Below are 22449 nucleotides of genomic sequence, written 5' to 3'. Positions count from 1 at the left end.
ACCTGATTGTGGTTTAGAAACAAGTGCTAACTAATTTTACAATTAACAATAATCAAGAAGCATGAAATTTGAAACAACCAAGCAAACAAAAGAAAAGGAAAAGCACATGAATATAACGTAGGAAAACTGAGCTCTTGAAGAAAAATCCATAAATTTGAACTATGGTATCAATGGAGAACAATGGTGAATATTACAACTTCTCCATCTCTCCTAAAACCCTATAAAAGATGAGATTCTAAGTTTGAAAAATGATAATTGTGGTCCTCCTTCTAAAACTAGAAAATAGGTTATTTATACACTTGGGACTAAAAGTAATCCAAAGACTATAATTGAAATTTAAATTGCAAAACACGTGTCAAAAAATAAGATTTGCCGGTCCGAGTCAGAAACCGCCCGCCAAGGCAAACTTCCTAGTAAGTTCCTGCCTCCTTTAACCAAAAAAAAATTTTGCATAGACCGGGTGCACTCTCGGGGACTAATCCCATCCAAGCCAAAATGCCGCCCGCCCTGGCAGCTGCTGGGGGTAGCCATCCTGCACGCGTCTTCTCTTCTTCGCTTGCTACCACTCCACATAACCCAACATTACCATACCCTTCTTCTCAATGGGTCTTGCCTATTATGTTGGACCGAGTTCACCCATGTGGGTTTTTGATCTATCACGAATCTTCTCTCAATACCATATAAATTAATGTAACATATCTATTCTGTTTTAAGAGTTGTACTCCATATCACTCCACATTAATTACATGATCGCATCTATCTGATCTCGCTATGCCTATTCTCTGAGCACATAGGTCTGAAGCCTGTTCTTCCCATCTTATTTTCAGTTCAGTTCAGTTCAATTCACTTTAATTTAGTTCAGTTCAATTTAGATCAATTCAGTTCATTTCAGCTCTGGACAATACTTTTACTCTCACATATCACTATTCATTTCATTTCAGTTCAGTTCAGTTCAATCCAGTTTAGTTCAGTTCAATCCAGTTCAGTTCAGTTCAGCTGTTTTATGTCGAAGAGAACAGACCCGAAGTATTCATTGTAATAGGCGTATTTGACAATAATTTTTGAAGTAGCTTTACTATTTAGATTAAGTCAAAATTTTAAGGAAAAAATTATATGCAATCCTTAAGGCTTTATATAAGAAGTTAAAAAATAGAAAAAAATGTGCATTAATTGATCATTTATTACATCGGTTGATGCATAATTTTTTCATAAATTCACAACTTATTTTCATTTATGGTAATGTATTTATATCTTATATACAACTCTAAGGGCTGGATATAACATGGTGTTGAACTAGCATTTTAGAAAAGTTACACCTATTTGTTTTTGGGATTGAGCTAGCTTTTGGAGTAGCTTTTTAATATTGAATATACTTCTTGCATTTTCTTACATGTTACACTATGACATTTTACCCTTTTTATAAATTTCAATTTGACCATCGTTTTTGATTTATACGTAAATAAAAAATATAGTTATGTGAGATCTTATTAGATTCATCTTAAGATATACTTCCTCCGTTTCTTTTTACTTGCAACGGTTTGACTTTTACACTATTCATCAACTCTACTTAGTTTATGTTTGGTGATTTATAGTTAAGGAAAAACATATTCATGTGGGATCTTGTTAGATTCGTCTGAATGTATATTTTTCGAATAAATACTTTTTATAATTTTTATTTATCGGTAATTAAACTTATTAATGGTTGAAATTATGCATTGGCAAGCGTGAAAGTCAAACTGTTGCAAGTAAAAAGAAACAGAGGAAGTATTGATTTAATATGTACTTTTATAATTTTTACAAATACAAAATTAGAGATATATACCCTCAAAGTTTTGCATTGACATGCATGAAAAATGAAAGTGTAACATGTAAAAAAAAACGAAAAAAGTAGTTTATTTTATTACTTTTCTAAATAAATATTAATAGTATTTATAATAAAAGTAATTTTTCCAATCAAACTCTAACAACTAATATATGATAACTAACAACTAACATGTACAATAGCTGACAAATACTGCTACAACAATCACAATATCTACTTTTGCCGAATAGATCTGGCTTTCTTAGACCAAAGGAAGTTTGTATGGTGTGCATAGAGACATTCTAACATTCATTGTAAAAAAAAAAATTTTAGAATGAAGAAATTATATATACTCGACAAGATATGAACTTGTTCTCAACAAACTTTGACAAAAAAAAAAGGATAATAAATATAAATGTGAATGCAAATACTTTTGCATTGTGTATGGACGGAGAATAAACTGAGGCTCATATCTTTTTCTTTTGCTCTATTTTATATAAAAGAAAGCACTTTAGCATAGATGATGAACAAATGAGCTGGGTAGGTTGAGAAAGATTATTGAATCCAATAATTGGTAATAATTAGTGACTTGGCGGCGGCCTGCGGTTTTAAGATCTTCAATCTATGTAGTACTGTTACCTAGTACTGATCTTGATTCTTGATCCATTGAGGTGTGTTTGGTATAGTAGCAAGTATTATAATAGTTTTATACTTAGCCGTTCTTAGCTGGCTTTGCAAAAACATAATTATAGTTTACAATTAAAAGTAATGCAGGTAAATGAAGAATTGACAAAACGTAAGCAATCTTCATCTTTATATCTCGAGTGCATATCAATTTTGACTAAAACACAGGAAAGCTGGTGAAGACAAAAGAAATTGTATATGATTTTCCCCTTAATTATTAGATTGATAGTGTGAGGTGAACTAGTATTATGCTAGTTAGGAGAAAACTTTTGTCACCAAGATTACAACATTTGGAATTGATGTGCTCCAAGAGTGGCTTGAATAAGTACAATCAATATTAAATGTGCTTGTGTTAATAGAGCAACTTGTGTTTGCCTTAAAAGTTAGTTTAGTAATATCATAATCTTTGAAGAAGCTAAAGTCTTTTTTTTTTTTTTTTCTTTAGCTAGACTTTTCTATATCTATTAACTTCTTGTTAGAGCCTTATGACTACATGTAAATTTTTGAGGACCAAGATTATATATTCATTGGACTGTGATACGAATATATTGCTTGAAAGAAAGCGAGCAAAGAATTAAAAACATAAAACAAACAATCAATGCACAAATTTACGTGGCTTAAAGTTGTTCACGGACGGGATGACCCACTAAGCTCAAACAAATCGGCGCGTTAAAATTTCGGTCTTGGACAACAAATTATGAAAAAAAATTCTAAATGCGCGGGCCAAGCCCGACCTGCTAATATTAAGGGGCGGATCTGGACAACCTCAAACATATTGCGGGCTAGCCCACCCGACCCGTTTATCATGTTATCTATTTTCTATGAAATTTAAATTTATAATCTTACTAATTTATTGATGATTCATCTTTTTGGAATATAGAGTTTATTTGCACTAATATAGCTTTGGTAACAAATAATTATCTTTATTCTTACCTTTACAACTTAATTTGTCGTCCTATAACTTTTTTTTACGATTTTTTTTTGACTTTTTCTCTATCTTACATTGTGATTTATCAACTTTTTTTCTGTTTTAACCAAAACTATGTTTTAACTATATATATTAAAGGAAATTAGCTAGACTTATTTGAAAAATAAAGGTTTTAATAGGTCTGTTTGTCCCGTGGGCAAGCCCGCCCGTTTATTAGGGCGGCTCAAGGACAAGTATTTAAACCCGCATAAAAGGACTTGCACTAGGCATATTAGGCCCATTGGCCAAAAATTAAGGCTAGGCCTGGCCCACAACCCGCCCAATCCCGCAAATGATCACCTCTAAGTCGTGGGTCACTAGAATTTGGTGACGGCTAATCCACAGGTGGGGGAGAAAAATACCTTGATAGATTTTGGGAAGAAAAAGTAAAAGTTTCGAAATAGAAAGGCGAAACAGGTCATGAGGAGTTTTAGTAAACCTAAATTACATAAATGAATTGACCTAAAATATGAGTAGACATAGGCTCTATCCTTGCAAGTTGGACATGTAGTTCATATCGTATCCATATTGCTTGAAAGAAAGCAACCAAATTAAAGAATTAAACATAAAACAAACAATCAATACACAAATTTACGTGGCTCACTAGAATTTGCTGGCTAATCTACAGGTCAGGGAGAAACATACCTTATTAGCTCTCGAGAAGAGAAAGTAAAGATTTCATAATAAGGAGGCGAATTAGATCATAAGGAATTTAAATAATACACCTAAATCACATAAATGAATTGATCCAAAATATGAGGACACATAGGCTCTCTCCTTGCAAGTTGGACATGTAGTTCATATAGTATCCATATGTTGCTGGGTTCTCCGAAGTACTAAATGGAAGATATCTCAACGTATCCATCTCTAACCAAAGTTTGGATTGGCCACAAAGAAAAACATGCTCTTTATGACCTTCACGTCATGGTTGAAAACCCAATAGATAAACTTTATTGGTGGGATTCTCTTGCCCTTTCCATACTAAAAGGGTGGTTGGTATAGAAAAACTTGATGTAGGAAACAGATTCAAATAAGCGTTTTCATTTTTAATTATTGTTTGGTTGGAGTGCTAAGTAGTAAATATCGTTTGCGGAGGGATTCACAAGGCCCCCATTTATTACTCTTATTAAACTAGTGGAAACAAATCACGTTTCCTTCCTCAATCATAAACCTCTTAATTGTTTCCGGTCCATTAGGATATCAAACAACTATTAAAGGTAACAATTATTATTTCCATTTCCTCTCCTTATCCAAATCCTTAACATTCCGTTTCCATTAATAATACCAAATGCACCCTAAATGTGTTCGATTCGGTTGTAGACAATAGGGTTGGCCTAATACTTGTATCTGCCAATATTTTTTTTTGCGGTTTTCTACGTTATATCCTGTTATTTCTTTGATTTCTATGTTGTAACCTAACATTTTTGAAATTCCACATGATACTCTTAAACTTACGGGATTTTATGCACTTCTTCTTACTGTTTACTTGAAGTCAAATATTTTGTCTACAATTTGTAATCTAATGAACTAATTTTGCTTATAAGATGTGTCCTTATAATAAAACTATTAACAAGTTAACATAACTCCTAAAGATCACAAAAATGTAAGAAAGTATATGACAATTATTCGGCAATCAGAAACTATGCATTAACAAAAGCTAAGTTTAAGGATACAATGTAGAACTTCTAAATGTTTGTGGTACGACAACATAAACAAACGAAGAGACACAAGGGTAATGTAGAGAATCTCAATTTTTTTTCTCCATTCTATTACATTCTCTATTTCATACTTTATGTGTTCGTTTCTATTTGCAATATTTCTTTTGTTTGGATGTTTAATACTGATTGCAACATTTCATTATTTTGGAATATCTTTTATCTATTTCTTTTCCATTACATGGCTCCTATTTTTTATTTATCTCTATCTCTATCTCTATCTCTTTCCTTTTCACATAAGTTTCTTAAAAAATGTACCAATAGGACATGTTTCAATTATTATAAAACAGAGGAAGTTTATCTGTTTATCCCTATGTTTTTTCACGTCTTGAAGATGTTTATCCTTTATTATCCTCGCTCTATTATGTATTAGTAAAAATTCATTAAACTCCATAACTTATACCTATTAAAAGCAATCAAACAAAATCTTACGTTGTAATTATAATGCTATATATTAGTGTTAATCTGCACTCAAAGTAATAAACATTGACTTTCAAAAAACAAAAAGGTAAATTTATAAAAGACGGAGTCAGCTGAGTATATATACCAGCAATAGAACTTTAGCCTTTGTCTTTATTCTAACTCTTCATGTTTGTAAACAAAAGCTTCAAGAGTTAACCACTGACGCGTGGCTGATTTGAGTTAAGGTAGCAATCATTTGGTCCAACTCCATTATGCTCCATTATGGCCTATATCATACCAAATCATCGCGAAAATAGGAGAAAAACCATGCATGAACTGCAAACCTAAAAGCTACCCCTTTTACTATCTTTCTTTTAGATATCCACCACAATGTACTCGAGTGCAGATGTTTATGCGATTAGTTTTTATATGTTCTTGGTTGAGTGTAGTTACCAAGTTACCTATGCCTTGCCAACTAATTGTGATATGAATGACAGAATGAGGCACATACTGTTTCGTGCCTGCATGACACAGTCAATTTAATACAGGGACTTATGGGAGCTTTTGTCCTAATTATAGGAGCTGATCTAGGAAATAAAAGAAACACACATAGCGCGATATATAAAAATACTCTATTTTTTGTAAAAATAATTTAGTTTCCATTAATTTTTACAAAATAACGCACATAAAATACAAAGGTCGGATCAATATGGGTAAAATAAACAATACATATCAAAATATTTGGACTCTTTAGACTAAAAAATCTGTGTTGTAGTTCAATTCACACACCTTTCTAGATGATCTAGGTTTGAAGTATGTACAATAAAAAAATGAACATTAAAGATAGAGACTTTGTGTGTAGTTTGTAGCAAGTTTATGATATGGGAGTTCACAAGCAATGAAGCAACATGCAATGTACCATTTACCATGGGAAAAATTACAACTGCCAAAGATACTTGGTGGGCTTGGGCATGGAAATATTTATCATCGTAATATCGCCTTATTATTCAAATGGATATGGTGCTATTCCAGTGAGCCCAAGGCCCTATGGCGAATTCTTATATCTGAAAAATATGGATATTCTCCCCACTTATCCATCTCAGATCTCACTGGGCCAGCAAAGGGGGGTCCATGGAAATCTATATGTGATACGGTCTTTAACCACCAAGTGGCAAAACATTTCAACGTACAGCTCCAAAGTGCAAATGATGGTAGGCAATGGAAAAATCACAAAATTCTGGTCAGACATTTGGATTGGATCTTCCTCTCTTAAATCTCTTTTCCCTAGACTCTTCTCCATATCCGTAAATAAATCTGCACCTGTTGTCTCAATGGGAGTCTAGGATGGGCACTTATGGGTATGGACCTTCTCGTGGACAAGGGTGATAAGGCCTCGGGATTTAGCTGAAAAAAATGAGCTCTTGCAATTCTTATCCATAGTCTCAATTGATGTGTCCAGTGATGACATAATGGTCTGGACTCCGCACAAATTCAGAAGTTTCTCTGTGAAATCAGTAACATTAGAACTCGCTAAATGCTCTCATCTAGCCTCTCATGATGTGATAAAAGGAGTGTGGAAAGGATTAGTCCCACCAAGGGTGGAAATTTTCGGCTGGCTAAGTATTCTGGGGAAGATCAATGCAAAAGCTAAATTAGCCCGAATGGGAGTGATTCCTCTCTCAGAATCTTACTGCACCTTCTGTGGAGATCATCTAGAAACAAGTGATCATCTGCTTCTCTCATGTGCATTACCATGGCAATTGTGGAGCTGGTGGCTTGAGATATGGAATGTCAAATGGGTCATCCCTCACTCTCTAAAAGACATGTTCATACAATGGAATCTCAAAGGAAAAGGAGAATTTTTTTCGAAAATCTGGCATGCTATCTTCTACATTATCATATGGTCTCTTTGGAAAGAGAGGAATGATCGAGCCTTCAACAATAAATCATCCTCCATCTCGGATATTCAAGACTTAGTTCTCCTTCGACTAAGCTGGTGGATTGGCGGATGGAATTCCAACTTCCCATACTCTTCCTCTGAAATCTCCCGTAACCCAAAATGTCTCATGTGGCATGACTCACTTTTGCATTCATCCCTCAAAAGCTTGAAGTCCCCATCCATCTCTCTTTGGTCCCCTCCAAAATCCAGGAGCTTGAAATGGAACGTGGACGCATCATTTGACCCAACTCTCAATCAAGCAGCAGTGGGAGGAGTGCTACGCAACGAAGCTGGGATATTCCTTTGCATCTTCTCAACCCCAATACCTCCTATGGAGATCAATAGTGCTGAAATTTTTGCTATCTACAGGGCTATCAAGATCTCGCTAGCCACTCCCAGCATAAAAAATAGTGTCGTCACAATTGACTCGGACTCAAAGAATGCAGTGCAATGGGTGATGCAAAATTCTGGTGGCCCATGGAATCTTGGGTTTATCCTGAACTTAATACGAGCAGCAAGAAAAAGAGAGCTCAATCTTTCAATTGTCCACAAAGGTCGAGAGTCAAACAATGTTGCTGATGCACTTGCTAAACAAGGGCTCCGGAGGATGGATGATTTTATAGCATGGTGTTGAAATAATGTTAGATAATTTTTTAAGCCCAATACATGTTTGGCGGATTTTGCTTGTAAACTGTTGAGAGCCTTTTGGGCCACATCAATAAAATACAACACCAAAAAAAAAAAAAAATTGTACCATTTACCAAATTCTTAAAAAAAACTTTTTAAATTCATAAGATTATAGTTTTTTGTCATCCATAAGTCTGATACAAGTTCCAAATACAAAACTATCGGTTTAGAAAGTCAAAATTTATTCACCAATCAATTACAATCTCACATTAAATAGTGTAACTACTTGTACAGCATATTCATCTAGGACATGCATCTATTTATGTCGTTGTTCGGGTTTGTTGTCAATTTAATTACTTTAACCAAGAAGAGTTAACCCTAAGACTAATTTTGGCATATATTCTCTCCGTTTCTTAAAGATCTTCCTTGTTATTGTTACTACATATATCAATGGGAATCAATTTGTGTGGAGCGTGGGGTGGGTAAAGTAGGAGAGAGAAAGGGATTAAGATAAATAAACAAATAAAAAAGGGTTAAAGTAGGAGAGAGAAAGGGAGTAAAATTGAATTAATAATGTAATGGTGGACCGTATGATAGAGACATGAGAGGGTAAAAAGGGAAAAAAAATTTCAAATAAGGAATAAAGTAAAAGAGGGAAGATCTTTTAGAAACTCACTTAAACGGAAAGAGGGAAGATCTTTAGGAAACGGAGCGAGTACAAGAATAAATGCAAAATATAATATATATCAAATATTAATCGAACTGATTGTTGAGGCCCGTGAAAAACTACCTTGACCAACTAGTTGAAGTTTAAGCAAAATTTTAGATCAGTGACATAATTCCCATACAATTAACTAGTGCTAGTCAGGAGCTTTCTCTAATCTCCCCTTTGCGCTAGACGCCTGACCCACTTTGAAGACTTCTCTCACCCCCATCCAACCACTTTCCAAAGCCTACGAAAGTGCCCATGATTTTATTTTTGCTATGTCTAGATTCACAAATTTAAACCCACCCTTCCCTAAACCAGAATGGAATATGGATGCCTCATTTGTTGATGTGACGGTAAATTTGGGCCTTGGGGTGGGGGGATAATCAGTAACAGTGTTATCACTCACATATTGTAATTTAAGAAAGAATAAATTTCGTAGTATAGACAGAATATAAAGAATAGAGAGAAGACTGTAAGTGTTTGTTATTATTTTTGAATTAATGATTTGTAAAAGAGTACAAAGCTATTTACATATAAGTTGTAATACAAGAGGAGAGATTGCACGTGCTTGTAATAACATATTCTGTTATAACAGAATAAACTTTGTCCAACTGGATCAAGTGTGAGCTTAGGTATAGCATGAGCAGCATGTGTAATATTCTCATTACCCCTCCCCCTCCTCAAGCTAGGTAGGGTGTGAATCATGCTAAGCTTGGATAACAAAGAGTGAAACTCAGGAGAAGGGGGATTTTGGTAAAGACCTCTTCTAGTTGATCTCTAGTAGGCAAGGATGCTAATTGAATGAAGCCTTCCATGACTTTATCTCGAGTAAAAAAACAAGCAATACCATTTCGCTTAGTACGCTCATGGAACAATGGGTTCATGGCTATATGAAGAGCACTTTGATTGTCACAATGTAATGTGACAGACTGCAAATCAACTACCCTAAGTTCTTCAAGCAGCCTAACCATCCATGTAACCTCAAAAGCAGCTGAAGCAAGAGCCCTATATCCCGACTCTAAAGAAGATCTTGAAATAGTAGATTGTTTCTTGCTCTTCCTGCTGATAGGTGATTGACTAAGGAGAAGAAGATAACCAGATACAAATTTTCTGGTGTTAGGGCAAGCCCCCTAATCACTATTAGAGAAGGCTTGTAAACAAAGAGTAATAGAAGCTTTGAGAAGGATGCCTTGGCCAGATGTGCAACCTACATAAATAAGAGCATGTAGGAGGGCTTTATGATGTTGAATTGAAGGTGCATGCATGTACTGACTCAATGTATGTATAGTTAACTTAAATCAGGTCTTGTATTTGTAAGAAAGTTTAACTTTCCTACAGGACATTTGTAAAGAGCAGCGTATGAGAAAGGTTCACTTAGAATCAACACTTAGCTTAAGATGAAGTGGTAGAGGAGTTGCCACTTGTTTAGGAGAAGAAATGCCTGCTACAATAAGAAGTTCCTTTGTGAATTTCTTTCGTGTAAGTGTGATTCCCTCAGTAGAATACCCAATCACTATACTAACGAAGTAGCTTAGTCTTCCTAAGTCCTTGATACTGAATGTGGTATCAAGATGATGTTTAAGAGCATTAATAGAAGAAGAATTTGTACTAGTCAAAATGACATCATCAACATTCACAACATCAATTGTGAGGTGAGAATTTTATTTTTTTAGGAACAAATAATAGTCATTCTTTGACTGTGTAAAGCCTTGAAGTTGTAACTCACTGACCAACTTAGCAAACCACTATCTACCAGCCTGTTTAAAGTCATAAAGTGATTTTTTCAGAAGATAAACTCGATTGGTAGGATTAGCTATACCCTCTAACATCTTCATAAAAGAAATATTCATGTAGATCCCCAAGTAAAAACACATTATTTACATCAAATTGCCGTAGAGACTAGATTTTTGAAGTAGTTAAGGCTATCAATGCTCTGACAGTGGTCATTTTGATAACTGGGGAAAATGTTTCTTGAAAGTCCACCCCAGATTGTTGTTTGTAGCCTTTTGCCACTAATCTGGCTTTAATATATACCTTTCAAGAGTACCATCAGCTTTATGTTTGACCTTCTACACCCATTCACATCCAATAGGCCTCTTACCACTTGGTAAATCAACAACTTCCCATGTCTTGTTAGAAGCTAAGGCAGAGATTTCTTTTTCCATGGCTTGAACCAAATCAGGATCTTTAGCAGCTTCAACATATGATTTAGGCTCAAACAAGATCAGAGAGGATACTTGTGTAATGAGAGCATGATATGAGGTAGATAAAAAACAAAACTGAACAAGGTTACACAAATGTGTGGATAAATTAATAGAAGAGGTATTAGGGAGAGTGAAGGTGTAATCACTTAAGTGAGAAGGAAGTTTTGTGGGTCTAGTAGACCTTCTTGGAGAAGAAGGTGGTGTAGTGTGAATGACAGAAGAAGAAACATCTGTAGATGGAAGAGAAAAAGAAGAGGAGGAAGAATTATGAGAAGGTGAAGTAGTAGTGATATGATCATTAGTAGAAATAGGTATGGACTGATCATGATCTATTAGGATGGAAGACAGATGTAAAAACGTCAGGAACATCATCATAAGAAAAAGTGGAAGGAGTAGTGTTATCAGGTATGAATAAAGGTGTGTAGGGAGTGTGAGGGGAGGAAAAATGAAAAGGAAAGTGATGCTCATGAAATATGACATCTCTTGAAATAATGATTCTTTTGGTATGAAGGTGTAATAGCTTGTAGGCTTTTTGATATGGAGGGTAACGTTCAAATCTAGGTTCAAATTTGGTTCTACCTTTTTTGATAGTAGAGGCAAAACAAAGGCAACCAAAGACTTTGAGATGATCAAGAGAAGGTGAAGTATTGTTGAGTTTTTCGTAAGGTGAGGTATGTTTAAGAACTTTGAGAGGAAGTCTCTTAATCAAATGCACAACACACAAAATGCACTCTCCCCAATCGGCAACAAGAACATTGGATTGGAAGAATAGATCCCTAGCAACCTCCAAGAGGTGCCTATGCTTCCTCTCAACCACTCCATTCCGTTGTAGAGCTTATGTGCATCTTTTCTAATGTATAACTACTCCTCTCAGTAACATGAATTACAACAGCTTCCCCTCACAAAACTCCTTTCTATTGTCAGATCTCACACATTCAATTAAACAATGCAATTGAGTGTTAACATATGCAAAGAAATTTTCCATAATATGGACAAAATTAGATTTATGTTTAAGTAAAAACATCCAAGTATGCCTCAAATAGTCATCTACAACTGTGACATAGAACTTGCAATTGTTATAGGTAGAAGTGTTATAGGGACCCCACAAGTCCACATGAATCAACTGAAAATGTTTGACAAATTGTATTGAACTTTGTGAGACCGGTAGTCTTGTTTGCCTAGTAGTAGGGCAAACTTGACAGATACTTGATATATACAAGAGCTAATATCATCTAGATTTAGACTAGGCTGAGCATATTTCATAGGATGAAATGGTAAATGACCTAGCCTCAAAAGCCACAATTTAGCTTGATCTATACATTTATTGACAGAAACATTAACAAAAGCAGTAGCAATATGACTGATGTTATTTACAGCAGTTAATGAAGACTTGGAGAAGTTGGTGCAAGCTAATCCATGCTTCAGGTTACCAAGAATCAGAGCTGGGTTAAACTAGGTGCCTGGATAACACAGGAATTAGAAGTAAAATTTATTGAACAATTCATGTCCTGGAAAAGTTTAGGAATAAAGATCAAATTAAATTGAAAGTGAAAAACATGTAACACATCTTGCAAGATAATGTCAGAATTAACATTAACTGTTCCTTTATGTGTAATGGCTATTTTTCTTCCATCAGGTATTGTAGACACATAATCGTGTGTCCCCGTTTAACTAAGGATCCAATGATGAAACATACCGCGATATAAGTTGGCGCGATCGAACCGAAGAGCAAACTAAAGAAGCACTCCAAAATTGTGTTTCGAAATGATATTCTAAAGCCTAATTAATTATTCATGATAATTAATTGTATTTGAGCTCAATTTTTCGAAAAGCCCAATTAATTAATAATTGATTGATTTATTTTAATAAAAAAATATTTTCAAAATACATTTTTTATAAGTTAAACTTTGATTTTATCCCGTAAAATAAGATATCTGTAGTCAAAAAATAAAAGAAGATCTTTTAGAACGCGTTTTTATTAAAAAACTATCAAGACGTGTCAGAAACAAGCTTTAGCTTGAGCATAGTTAACTGCGCCGAGCGCATGTGTCCTGACACGTAGGCTTCCACGTAAGCCACACCTAGCATACATCATGTGCCAAGCGCACCAGAACTGCCACGTAGACTTCTTTTTCATGTAGAGTCTTGTGTCAAGGGTAGTTCTCTGCTTCAGACACGAAACTTCTTTCTTATTTTTTTTCAAAACGCGTGCCACGTGTACGCTTTTTACTGGGCATGTCGCGTCATGCGCTTGAGACGTCAGCTGCGCTAGGCGCAATGAGGTGTAGTGTCGTTCTGCCTATAAATACTCATGATTTTTCGAATCAAACACGACTTCTCATTATTATTTTACGAAAATAAAAAATTTACGAAAACAAATTCTCTGAAACACTTTCAATACTTTCAATGTATTCCTAACCACACTGTGTTCTTAGTTCCACGATTGCTCCGCCTAATGATCATTGTGCTCCTTAATCTAAACTGCAAAGGTATAAACCCGAGGATCCTTGAATAAATTAATCCCTTTTCTATTGAAGTTACTAACTGTTTCTTTCATGATACAAATCTTTAATATAAAAATCACGCCTTTGTATATTCTAATCCCTTTTCTCTTTTTTTTTTTCATATTATATTTATTCATGCCTTTGTATATCATATGCCGGCCTAATCATTATACGCATATTACATGATTATCCTGCATGATTGTTATTACCCACATGTTATTATTGTTAAACAAGACCTAAAGAATTATTCTAATATTAATAAGATTAATTTGGACAACCTGCTAGGTTCCCTGTAAATTGATTACATAATGATATTATCACTAAAAAATTAGTCTTTTTATGTGTTTCGTGAACCAATCTAGACTAAATATTTTTAGGGTGTTCAAAACATTATATGATTATTCTTTAGCATAAAATCTGTAATGAGTCGTTATTCAATAGAGGGCAGCAATGGGTAACATAGTTCTTGACTGTGTTGTACGCTCACCCCTGAACTCAATATTTGGTTCACTTTGACCCTCTATGGAGTCATGACGGGAAAATCTACATTGGATAAGTCCCTAATTTGTCCCTACGGTTCCCCAATATCCAATTAGGTTTATGATTTTTCCTTTGAAAAATTGTTGGCGACTTCAAGATATTTTCCATACAAAAACCTTTACAATGGGATAGTCAAATATAATACGCCCTCACACCGCATAGGCTATATAAACACGCCTACTGGTATGGTTATAGTGTTATCATGATCAATATTTGTGTCCGAAATTAGCAAATAAATTCATATCAAAAGAGATGTGATCTGTTGCACCACTGTCTAACACCCAAGAAACACCTATACTGGATATAAAACAAAGTTTACCTACCATGAAAGCAGCTCCATGTGCAGCAGGTGCTTCTCCAATGGTTATAGACACATCATCAGGTTGGTGCTAGTTGAGTAATGACATAAGTTGGTTGTACTGCTCAACAATCATTGTCTTAGTTTTAGGCTGACCAATATAAGATTCGTCTGGTGTATTTTGCACCATATTAGCAACCTTTTATCTTTATTTCCATCCAGATGAGAAGGTAACCCATGGAGTTTATAACATCTTTTAATACCATGCCCAATCGTCTTACAATAGTCAGAAAACCATGTAGAATAGCTTTTGTTTCCAGCCGATGATTGTGATTGTTTAGGAGCAGAATATGAAGGTTTGCTCTTATCAAACCTCTGAGAATACTTCTTTCTATGATAAGCAGCAAATGCCATAACATCATGTTGAGTAACAATTCCACTTACTTCCTGGTGTCTCTCTTCTTGAACAAAAAGTCTGTAAGTAGTGCCTAAGTTTGGTAAAGGTTGATTCATACGAACGGTTGTTCTAGCTTAGATGTAATCATCATTAACCTTCATTATAAACAACATTAGCCTTTGATCTTGCTGTGTTTTCAGCATCTTTTTAGTCAATGTGCAGGTGCAATTTGCACATGTGCAAACAGGCAATGGATCGAATTCATCTAACTTATCCCATAATGCCTTCATAGCAGAAAAGAATGAAGATACATACATCTTCCCTTGCTGCATTCATAAATCACTTGTTGTAAAGAAAATAGTTGTGCTCCAGAAGCTTGGCCAAACCTTTCATAGCTTTCTTGTAATACCATACTATAGACATATAATCGTGTCTCTCCATTTAAGGATCCAATGATGAAATATATTGTGGTCTTAATTGGTCCGACCCAAGGGAAGAGTAGTCTGAAATGCCATTCAAAACTATTTCGAAAAGTGTTAAAGTTCAATTTTAAAGCTGAATTAATTATTCATGATAATTAATTGTATTTTGAGCCTAATTATTTGAAAAGCCCAATTAATTATTTTATTTATAATAACTAAGTATTTTTTTAAAAAAGTGAAAACAATGCTTCAATATATCTTTCTTAATTACCAAAAAAAAATATTTTTAAAAGATTTTTTTTACATTTAAAATTAGATTTTATCCCGTAAAATCATATTCCTGGAATTAAAGGATAAAAGAAAATCTTTTAAAACGCGTTTTAGAAAAGATGGCAATGGCACGTCAAGAGCTAGGCAGGCGCAATTTTTCCTGACATGTGGCACTGTGCTACACACTGTGTCGTGCGCCTGGCGCACTACTATGCATGAAGCGCAGTTTTCTTTCTTATATTTTTTAAAGCGCGTACCACATGTACGCTTTCTATTGGGCATGCCAAGTCATGCGCGTGACACATCAGGATGTGCCAGACGCAGCTAGTGCATGAGGTGCAATGTCGTTTTCCCTATAAATAGGTCTGATTTACAGATTCTAGAACGAGTTTTACACATTAACACACTTCGAACTCGACAAAAACTTTATGAATACCTGTGTATGAACTACAAAACTTCTCTACAAAAACTCATACTGTTCAATACAAACACATTCAATATACATACTTTCATACATTTAGATTTTCGAGTTTCACGATTGCTTGTTCCAAAGGCTATCAATCTCGCAGACCCAAACTACAGTAGAATCTTGAGGGTCCTTGAATAAATTAGTTACTTTCTATATTTTCAATCCTGATGTGGATCTTCAATATAAAATTGTTCTACTATATATCCTAATCCATCCCCTTTTTATTTATTTTTATATATTATTATATACTGGTCTTATTATTCTATGCATATTATATGATTGTCCCTGCATTATTGATTCTATCACCCACATGTTACTTTTGTTAATCAAGACCTAAACAACTGTTCTAACATTACTCACATTAGTTTGGACAACCTGCTAATTATCTTGTAAATTGATTGCATAATAACATATCACTAAAAAAATTGTCTTTTATGTTTTATGAACCAATCTAGACTAATTATTTTTAGGGTGCTTAAAACATTATTTGGTTATTCTTTTGCATAAACATTGACATGAATTGATATCTAGTAGAGGCCATCAATGGGTAACATGGTTCCCGACATCTGTTCGTCATGCGCAACTTTTCTTGACATGTGGCACTGTGCCATATACTGTGAAGCACAATTTTCTTTTTTACATATTTTAAACGGTGTACCACGTGTACATTTTCTACTAGGCATGACGTATGATGCGCGTGACACGCCAGCCTACACCAGGCGCAGTTAGCACGTGAGGCGTAGTGTCGTTTTCCTTATAAATATTCTGATTTGCAAACATATTTCAGAACAGATTTACACATTAACAAACTTCAAACTCGATGAATACTTTACAAATACCTCTCTATGAGCAACAAAACTTCCCTACAAAAACTCATACTTTTGAATACAAACACATTCAATCTACATACTTTCATACATTTCGATTTTTAGGCTTCATGATTGCTTGTCCCGAAGGCTGTCAATCTCGCAGACCCAAACCACATTATATTCTTCAAGGTCCTTGAATAAATTAACTATTTTTATATTGAAGTTATTAATTGTTTTCTTTCCTAATGTAGATATTTGATATAAAATCGTTCTACCATATATTCTAATCCTTCATTCTTTTTTATTTATTTTTATATATTATTATATGCTTGCCTGATTATTCTATGCATATTATATGATTGTCCTTGCATTATTGCTTTCATCACCCACATGCTAATTTTTTAATCATGACCTAAAGAAAGATCTAACATTAATCAGATTAATTTGGACAATCTTATAGGTTCCTTGTAAATTGATTGCATAATAACATATATCACTAGAAAATAGTATTTTATGTGTTTCCTGAACCAATCTAGACTAATTATGTTTAGGGTGCTTAAAATATTGTTTGGTTATTCTTTTGCATAAACATTGACATGAATCAATATTTAGTAGAAGCCAACAATGGGTAACATGTTATTGACTGTGTTTGTATTCTCACCCCGAACTCAATCTTTGGTTCATTTTGACCATATATGGAGTGCAAACGAGGAAATTTAAATTGGATAAGTCTCTAATTTTGTCGCATCCCAATATCCAATTAGATTTATGATTCTTCCTTTAAAAAATTGTTGGCGACTTCAGAACGTTTTCAATACAAAAACCTTTTGCAGTGGAGTAGTCAAATCTAGTACGCATTGATCGTCTCATCCCGCGTAGGCGAAATAAAAACACGCCTAGATATAAACTTTTAGCAATTTGTTTCTCCAAGGAATAAAATAACCAACCAGTCACCGAATCATTACACCTATGCCAAGCCTTATAGTTTGCATTAGTCACACCAGCCTCTTCTATAGAAGCATCAACAAAACACAACTTGTTTCTAGAAGATAAAACAAGCATCACAGTATTAGAAGAATCTGAAGGATGCATATAATACACACTACCTAGAACAGTTGTATGTTCAGGTGTAGGTATTGAATTTTTACCCATAATATTCAAGAAAAACTAAGATAAACTTCTCCAATTCCTCAAGTCAAGAAATCTTCAACCACAATTTGAAGATTTCAGCAACACATAGCAAGAATCGAACAATTCTTCAACAAAATCAAGATTACAACACTAGTTTAATCAAGAATCATTGAAAATTTCAAAACAAGATCACAATTAATCAAACAATCACCAATTCTCCAGATTTGAGAATCTCAACAATAAATTTCTTCAACATCACAACATGCAATTGAAGAAAAAAACAATCACAATCACACATTCACAATTAACTCAGATTTTTCTAGCTAATCAAAGTTTTCAGTTTCATACTACCGAATTTCAGCGAGAAAGAAGAAATGAATGAGGATATACTTCATTCCAAGTACGAAAATGATGAAAGATTTGCGAAATGTAGCTCTGATACCATGTTATAGATCACATATTGTAAGCTAAAAAAGAATAAATTCCATAGTATATACAGAATAGAGTGGATAGAGAGAGAATGCAAGTGTTTGTTATTAACTCTGAATGAATGATTTGTAAGGGAGTACAAAGCTATTTATATCGAAGCTGTAATACAAGAGGAGAGATTGCACGTGCTTGTAATAACAGATTCTGTTATAACAGAATCAATTTTGCCCAGCTGGATCAAGTGTGAGCTTAGGTATAGCATGAGCAACATGTGTAGTATTCTCATTAAAATAGTAATGGCAATTGGGTTTTAGGTTTCCAGAAAAGATGTTTTTCTAATTACGCTCTTTTAGCAGAATTGTTATGAATCTATGAAGGGCTTCAAGTCGTTACTTAGGAAAAAAATCGAGCATGCCATTTCGTATTCTGAATGTAGGTTTGTGGTGGATTTAATGCAGCAACGAGAGATATTCGATAAGTACTCTAATGTTGTTTTACAGTGCAGAAAAAGTGGTGAAGCCTTCCACCGATGTTAAGATTAAGCATCGTACGAGAGAAAATATCAAGTGTGCGGATACTATGGCCAAGGCCAGTAGGATTTCGAATGTAGAATGTAATGTAACTAGGATGTCACGTTTCATTTTGTATTTGACTCTTTTTTTAGGAAAAATTGACAAGAGAGGTATGAACTTTGGCCGATAATTTTTAAAAGGTACCAACTTTGGATTAACCTGTGGTGGTCCCAACTATAGGGGGTCCTAACTTTTATTGGTCCTTACAGGTTGCCAACCTACAAAATCCGGGAAACCCTCACGTGACTTTATAAAAAAGGCACGTTAGGTTGATTTCAGTAAAATCTTTCTTTCTCTTTCTTTCTCATTCTTTGTCTATCTTTGTCTTTCTTTGTCTGTCTTTCTCTGTGTTAATCTCCAATGGAAGCGCAAAAATCTGGCAACTCTGGATCTATCAACTCCAAAAGTGAAGCAATTGTGAGATGCAACCATGGAATTCCGGCAAAACCGAGGACATCGAAAAACAGTGGAACCTATGGGAAAAGGTTTTACGGATGTTCTATGTGGCTAGTAAGTTTTCTTCCCCATTTTTCGATTTTGCGCAAATTAGGGTTATCTGTGTTTTTTTGATTGTTAGTTGCAATTTCAAGATTAATGAAATTGTTGCACTTTTTTGTTGTAGAAGCATGATTGTGAATTTTTCTTCTGGGAGACTGGGGCAATGTTTACAAAAGGGTGCAACCAATGTGAGGACTTGCAGTCACAGCTAATGGAATAATACACAACAGTTTCTGAGCTCGAATTAGGTTTATAAACATTGCAAGAGAAGCTTGGAAAACTAAAGTTGAAGAAGGATACCATGACAGTGTCTATGCATGAAATGAACGCTGAGATGATAATAATGCATGGGATACCATGACAGTGTCTATTGTATCCAAGTGAGGGTCATTCTGAGCACCATGTCGAGTTGAAGCATCAAATGTCTTGGCCTTTTTGTGAGGTGGATGACTAGGAGCTTTGTCTTTCTTTGGACAAGTCCTCTTGTTATGGCCGTTAAGTTTGCATATTGTACATGTCCTTTTAACTCCATGTTTGGTTAATCTCCCAGGCTTTTTTGGGTTTTCATGTGGGTCTTTTCTCCTACAGATTCTTGGTCTCCCAGGCCCAACTTTAATGGGTGGTGCGATGAGAGGAGAAGTGACTAGTGGCCAGTGTCTTTCACTTACTAGAGGTGGGATTGACCCATCATAAGATCTCAGGTAATTCTCTCTGGTGTATACTAGGTCCACAAAGTCTTCAGCATCTCCTCTACAGAAGAATATGCTAGCTACAACATGACAATAGGGGATACCAGTGAGGTCCCACTTCCTGCAGGTGCAAGATTTAGCTTCAAGGTCAACTGTTACACTATCCATATGATAGTTGACCTGAAATATTGTATTTGTTGATGGAATTGGAGTGTAGTTGGCAGCTAGGTTTTTTTCCTTCTCCAACCTAGCTTGAATCCTGGGACACAACTTTGCAGAGCTGGCCTCCATTTCGTGTCTTTTGACCACCAACCTTTACATCAGGGCAGTCCTGATATCCTCCAGCATGTAAATGAGATGTTTGGTTCTTGCATTGATGATATACCCATTGAATGTCTCTGATAAATTGCTAGTGATCACATCTGTCTTGCTAGCTGTCTTCAGAAATGCCCTACAAAACACATCTGGATTATGTTTCCTAAATGCAGCAGCAACATCACTATTAACCTCTGACATTTCTTCCATTGCTTCATTGAAATCAGCCACACTATAGGCTTTAGCATCTTTCTAGAATATCAATTTCATCTCATTGCCTTTAAAGTCCTTATGCCAATGTGCAAAAATGTGTCTTTCACAGTGCCTGTGCTCACATTTTGGCAGTATTTTTGGCATAGAACTTATAATAGCCTGTAAGTAGATTGAACGTATCATTAGATTCAACATAACATTATTAGTGAACCTTTCATGAAAAGAAAAAGTAACACACTTACCAAGTGTTCATCAGATACAATAATGAGATCCTCTCCCTTACCTAAATTGAGGGAATGTTGAAGCTGGGTCATAAACCACTCCCAAGAAGAGTTGTTTTCCCCCTCCACAATTGCCCAGGCAACTAGGTACATCTGGTCATTTGCATCCTTACCAGTAGCTGCCAACAATTGTCCACCCAGAAATGTTTTGAGGAAAGAAGCATCTATGCTTAGAAATTTTCTACAACCTTCAATCCGCCCTCTCCTAACACCATCAAAGCATATGAAGAGCCTTTGAAATACTGGGACCTTCTCATTCTTTTTTGCAGGAGCATGAACCAGCTCAATCACAGTGTCAGGGCAACTAGCTTTGATGGCAGCTATATATCTGCCCAGCTTCCCATAATGATCAATCATGGATCCATTGAGGAGCCTATGAGCCCTGTATTTGACTTTATAAGCTAGGCTCTCTTAATTAAAACCTTGTAACCCTTCCTCACAGTATCCATAATCTCCTTAGCTGGTCAGTGGGGCCTAGCCTTAAAGATTTCAAGCAGTTGTTTTGCCAGCCAAGTTGACTTCATTTGCCTATTGATATCCATGTTCCTTGTGCAACTGTGTGCAGTGTCAACAAATTTGACAACAAAACATGCCCTCCTAGTATCCCAAGATCCATACAACCTAAAGGGACATCCTTTCTTGCATCTAACTTCCATTCTCTGCTGCCTTTTTTTTATTACTACTAGAAAAACTCAAATTCCTACCTTGTTGCACAACAAACATAACTACTGCTTCTCTAAAGCATTCACTATCTGGAAATCTCTGCCCCACTGTCCAAGAAAAGTTGTTGTAATCAATGTCTCCATGAATCAATAACACCCTGCCTGTTCTCCTAGGCCATTTGTCCTCTCTTTCAACATCACTGTTCGCAGGAGTGTGAATATCATCTTCACTGTCCTCATATTCACTTAGAAACCCACTCTCACTATGTGGTTATTTCTCATTTCCCCCTCTTATCCTTCCTTCTGTAGCTTCCCTTTGCAACTACTGTGCAATTTCAAACAGTTTGGTGTTGGTCCCTCTAACTTTACTTCTTGCAATCCTCAGTTCATCATCACTGGTTTCAGGATAATCACCATCAACAACTGTCTCAATTTCATCCTCAGACACCTCCTTATACTCCTCATTCAACATATCAGGTAACTCATCTTCACCTATTTCAGATTCATCTACATACTCAGATGAATCAGTTTCATTTGAGCCTTCAGTGCTAGGTTCATACCTAGAGGAGTAACTATTGTGTTCTTCACCAAGTAACTCCCTCCATTTAAGACTGTCAGGCCTGTTGTCATACCATTCATAGTAATCATGTGAAAGAGTTTCTTGGTCATCTATGAAAGGTTCTTTGGTGGACTCATTAAAGAAGGGAGTTGGAGCTGAAGGTGTTTGTGAGGGGGCCTGTGATGACAGTGAGGGGTTGGGAGGACAGTCTACAGATGTAGATGAAGGTGTTTGTGAGGGAGCCTGTCATGACAGTGAGGTGGGAGGACAATCTACAGTTGTAGCTGAAGGTCTTTGTAAGGGAGGCTTATTTGCAAAAGGGTTTTCAGAGAGTATCTGAACT

General features: G+C 35.4%; 1 protein-coding gene across 1 annotated transcript; it reads right to left on the bottom strand.

The window, feature by feature from the left end:
* Positions 1 to 19698: 19698 nt before the first annotated feature.
* Positions 19699 to 20367, bottom strand: LOC104897351 (uncharacterized). The gene has a single exon (XM_010684211.2). The coding sequence runs from the start codon at positions 20365 to 20367 to the stop codon at positions 19699 to 19701; it is 669 nt and encodes a 222-aa protein (XP_010682513.2).
* Positions 20368 to 22449: the final 2082 nt, after the last annotated feature.

This window comes from Beta vulgaris, chromosome 6, assembly GCF_026745355.1.
Source record: "Beta vulgaris subsp. vulgaris cultivar EL10 chromosome 6, EL10.2, whole genome shotgun sequence".
Classification (NCBI taxonomy): domain Eukaryota; kingdom Viridiplantae; phylum Streptophyta; class Magnoliopsida; order Caryophyllales; family Amaranthaceae; genus Beta; species Beta vulgaris.
The sequence above is the reverse complement of the archived record's forward strand: the minus strand, read 5'-3'. Positions and strand labels throughout refer to the sequence as shown.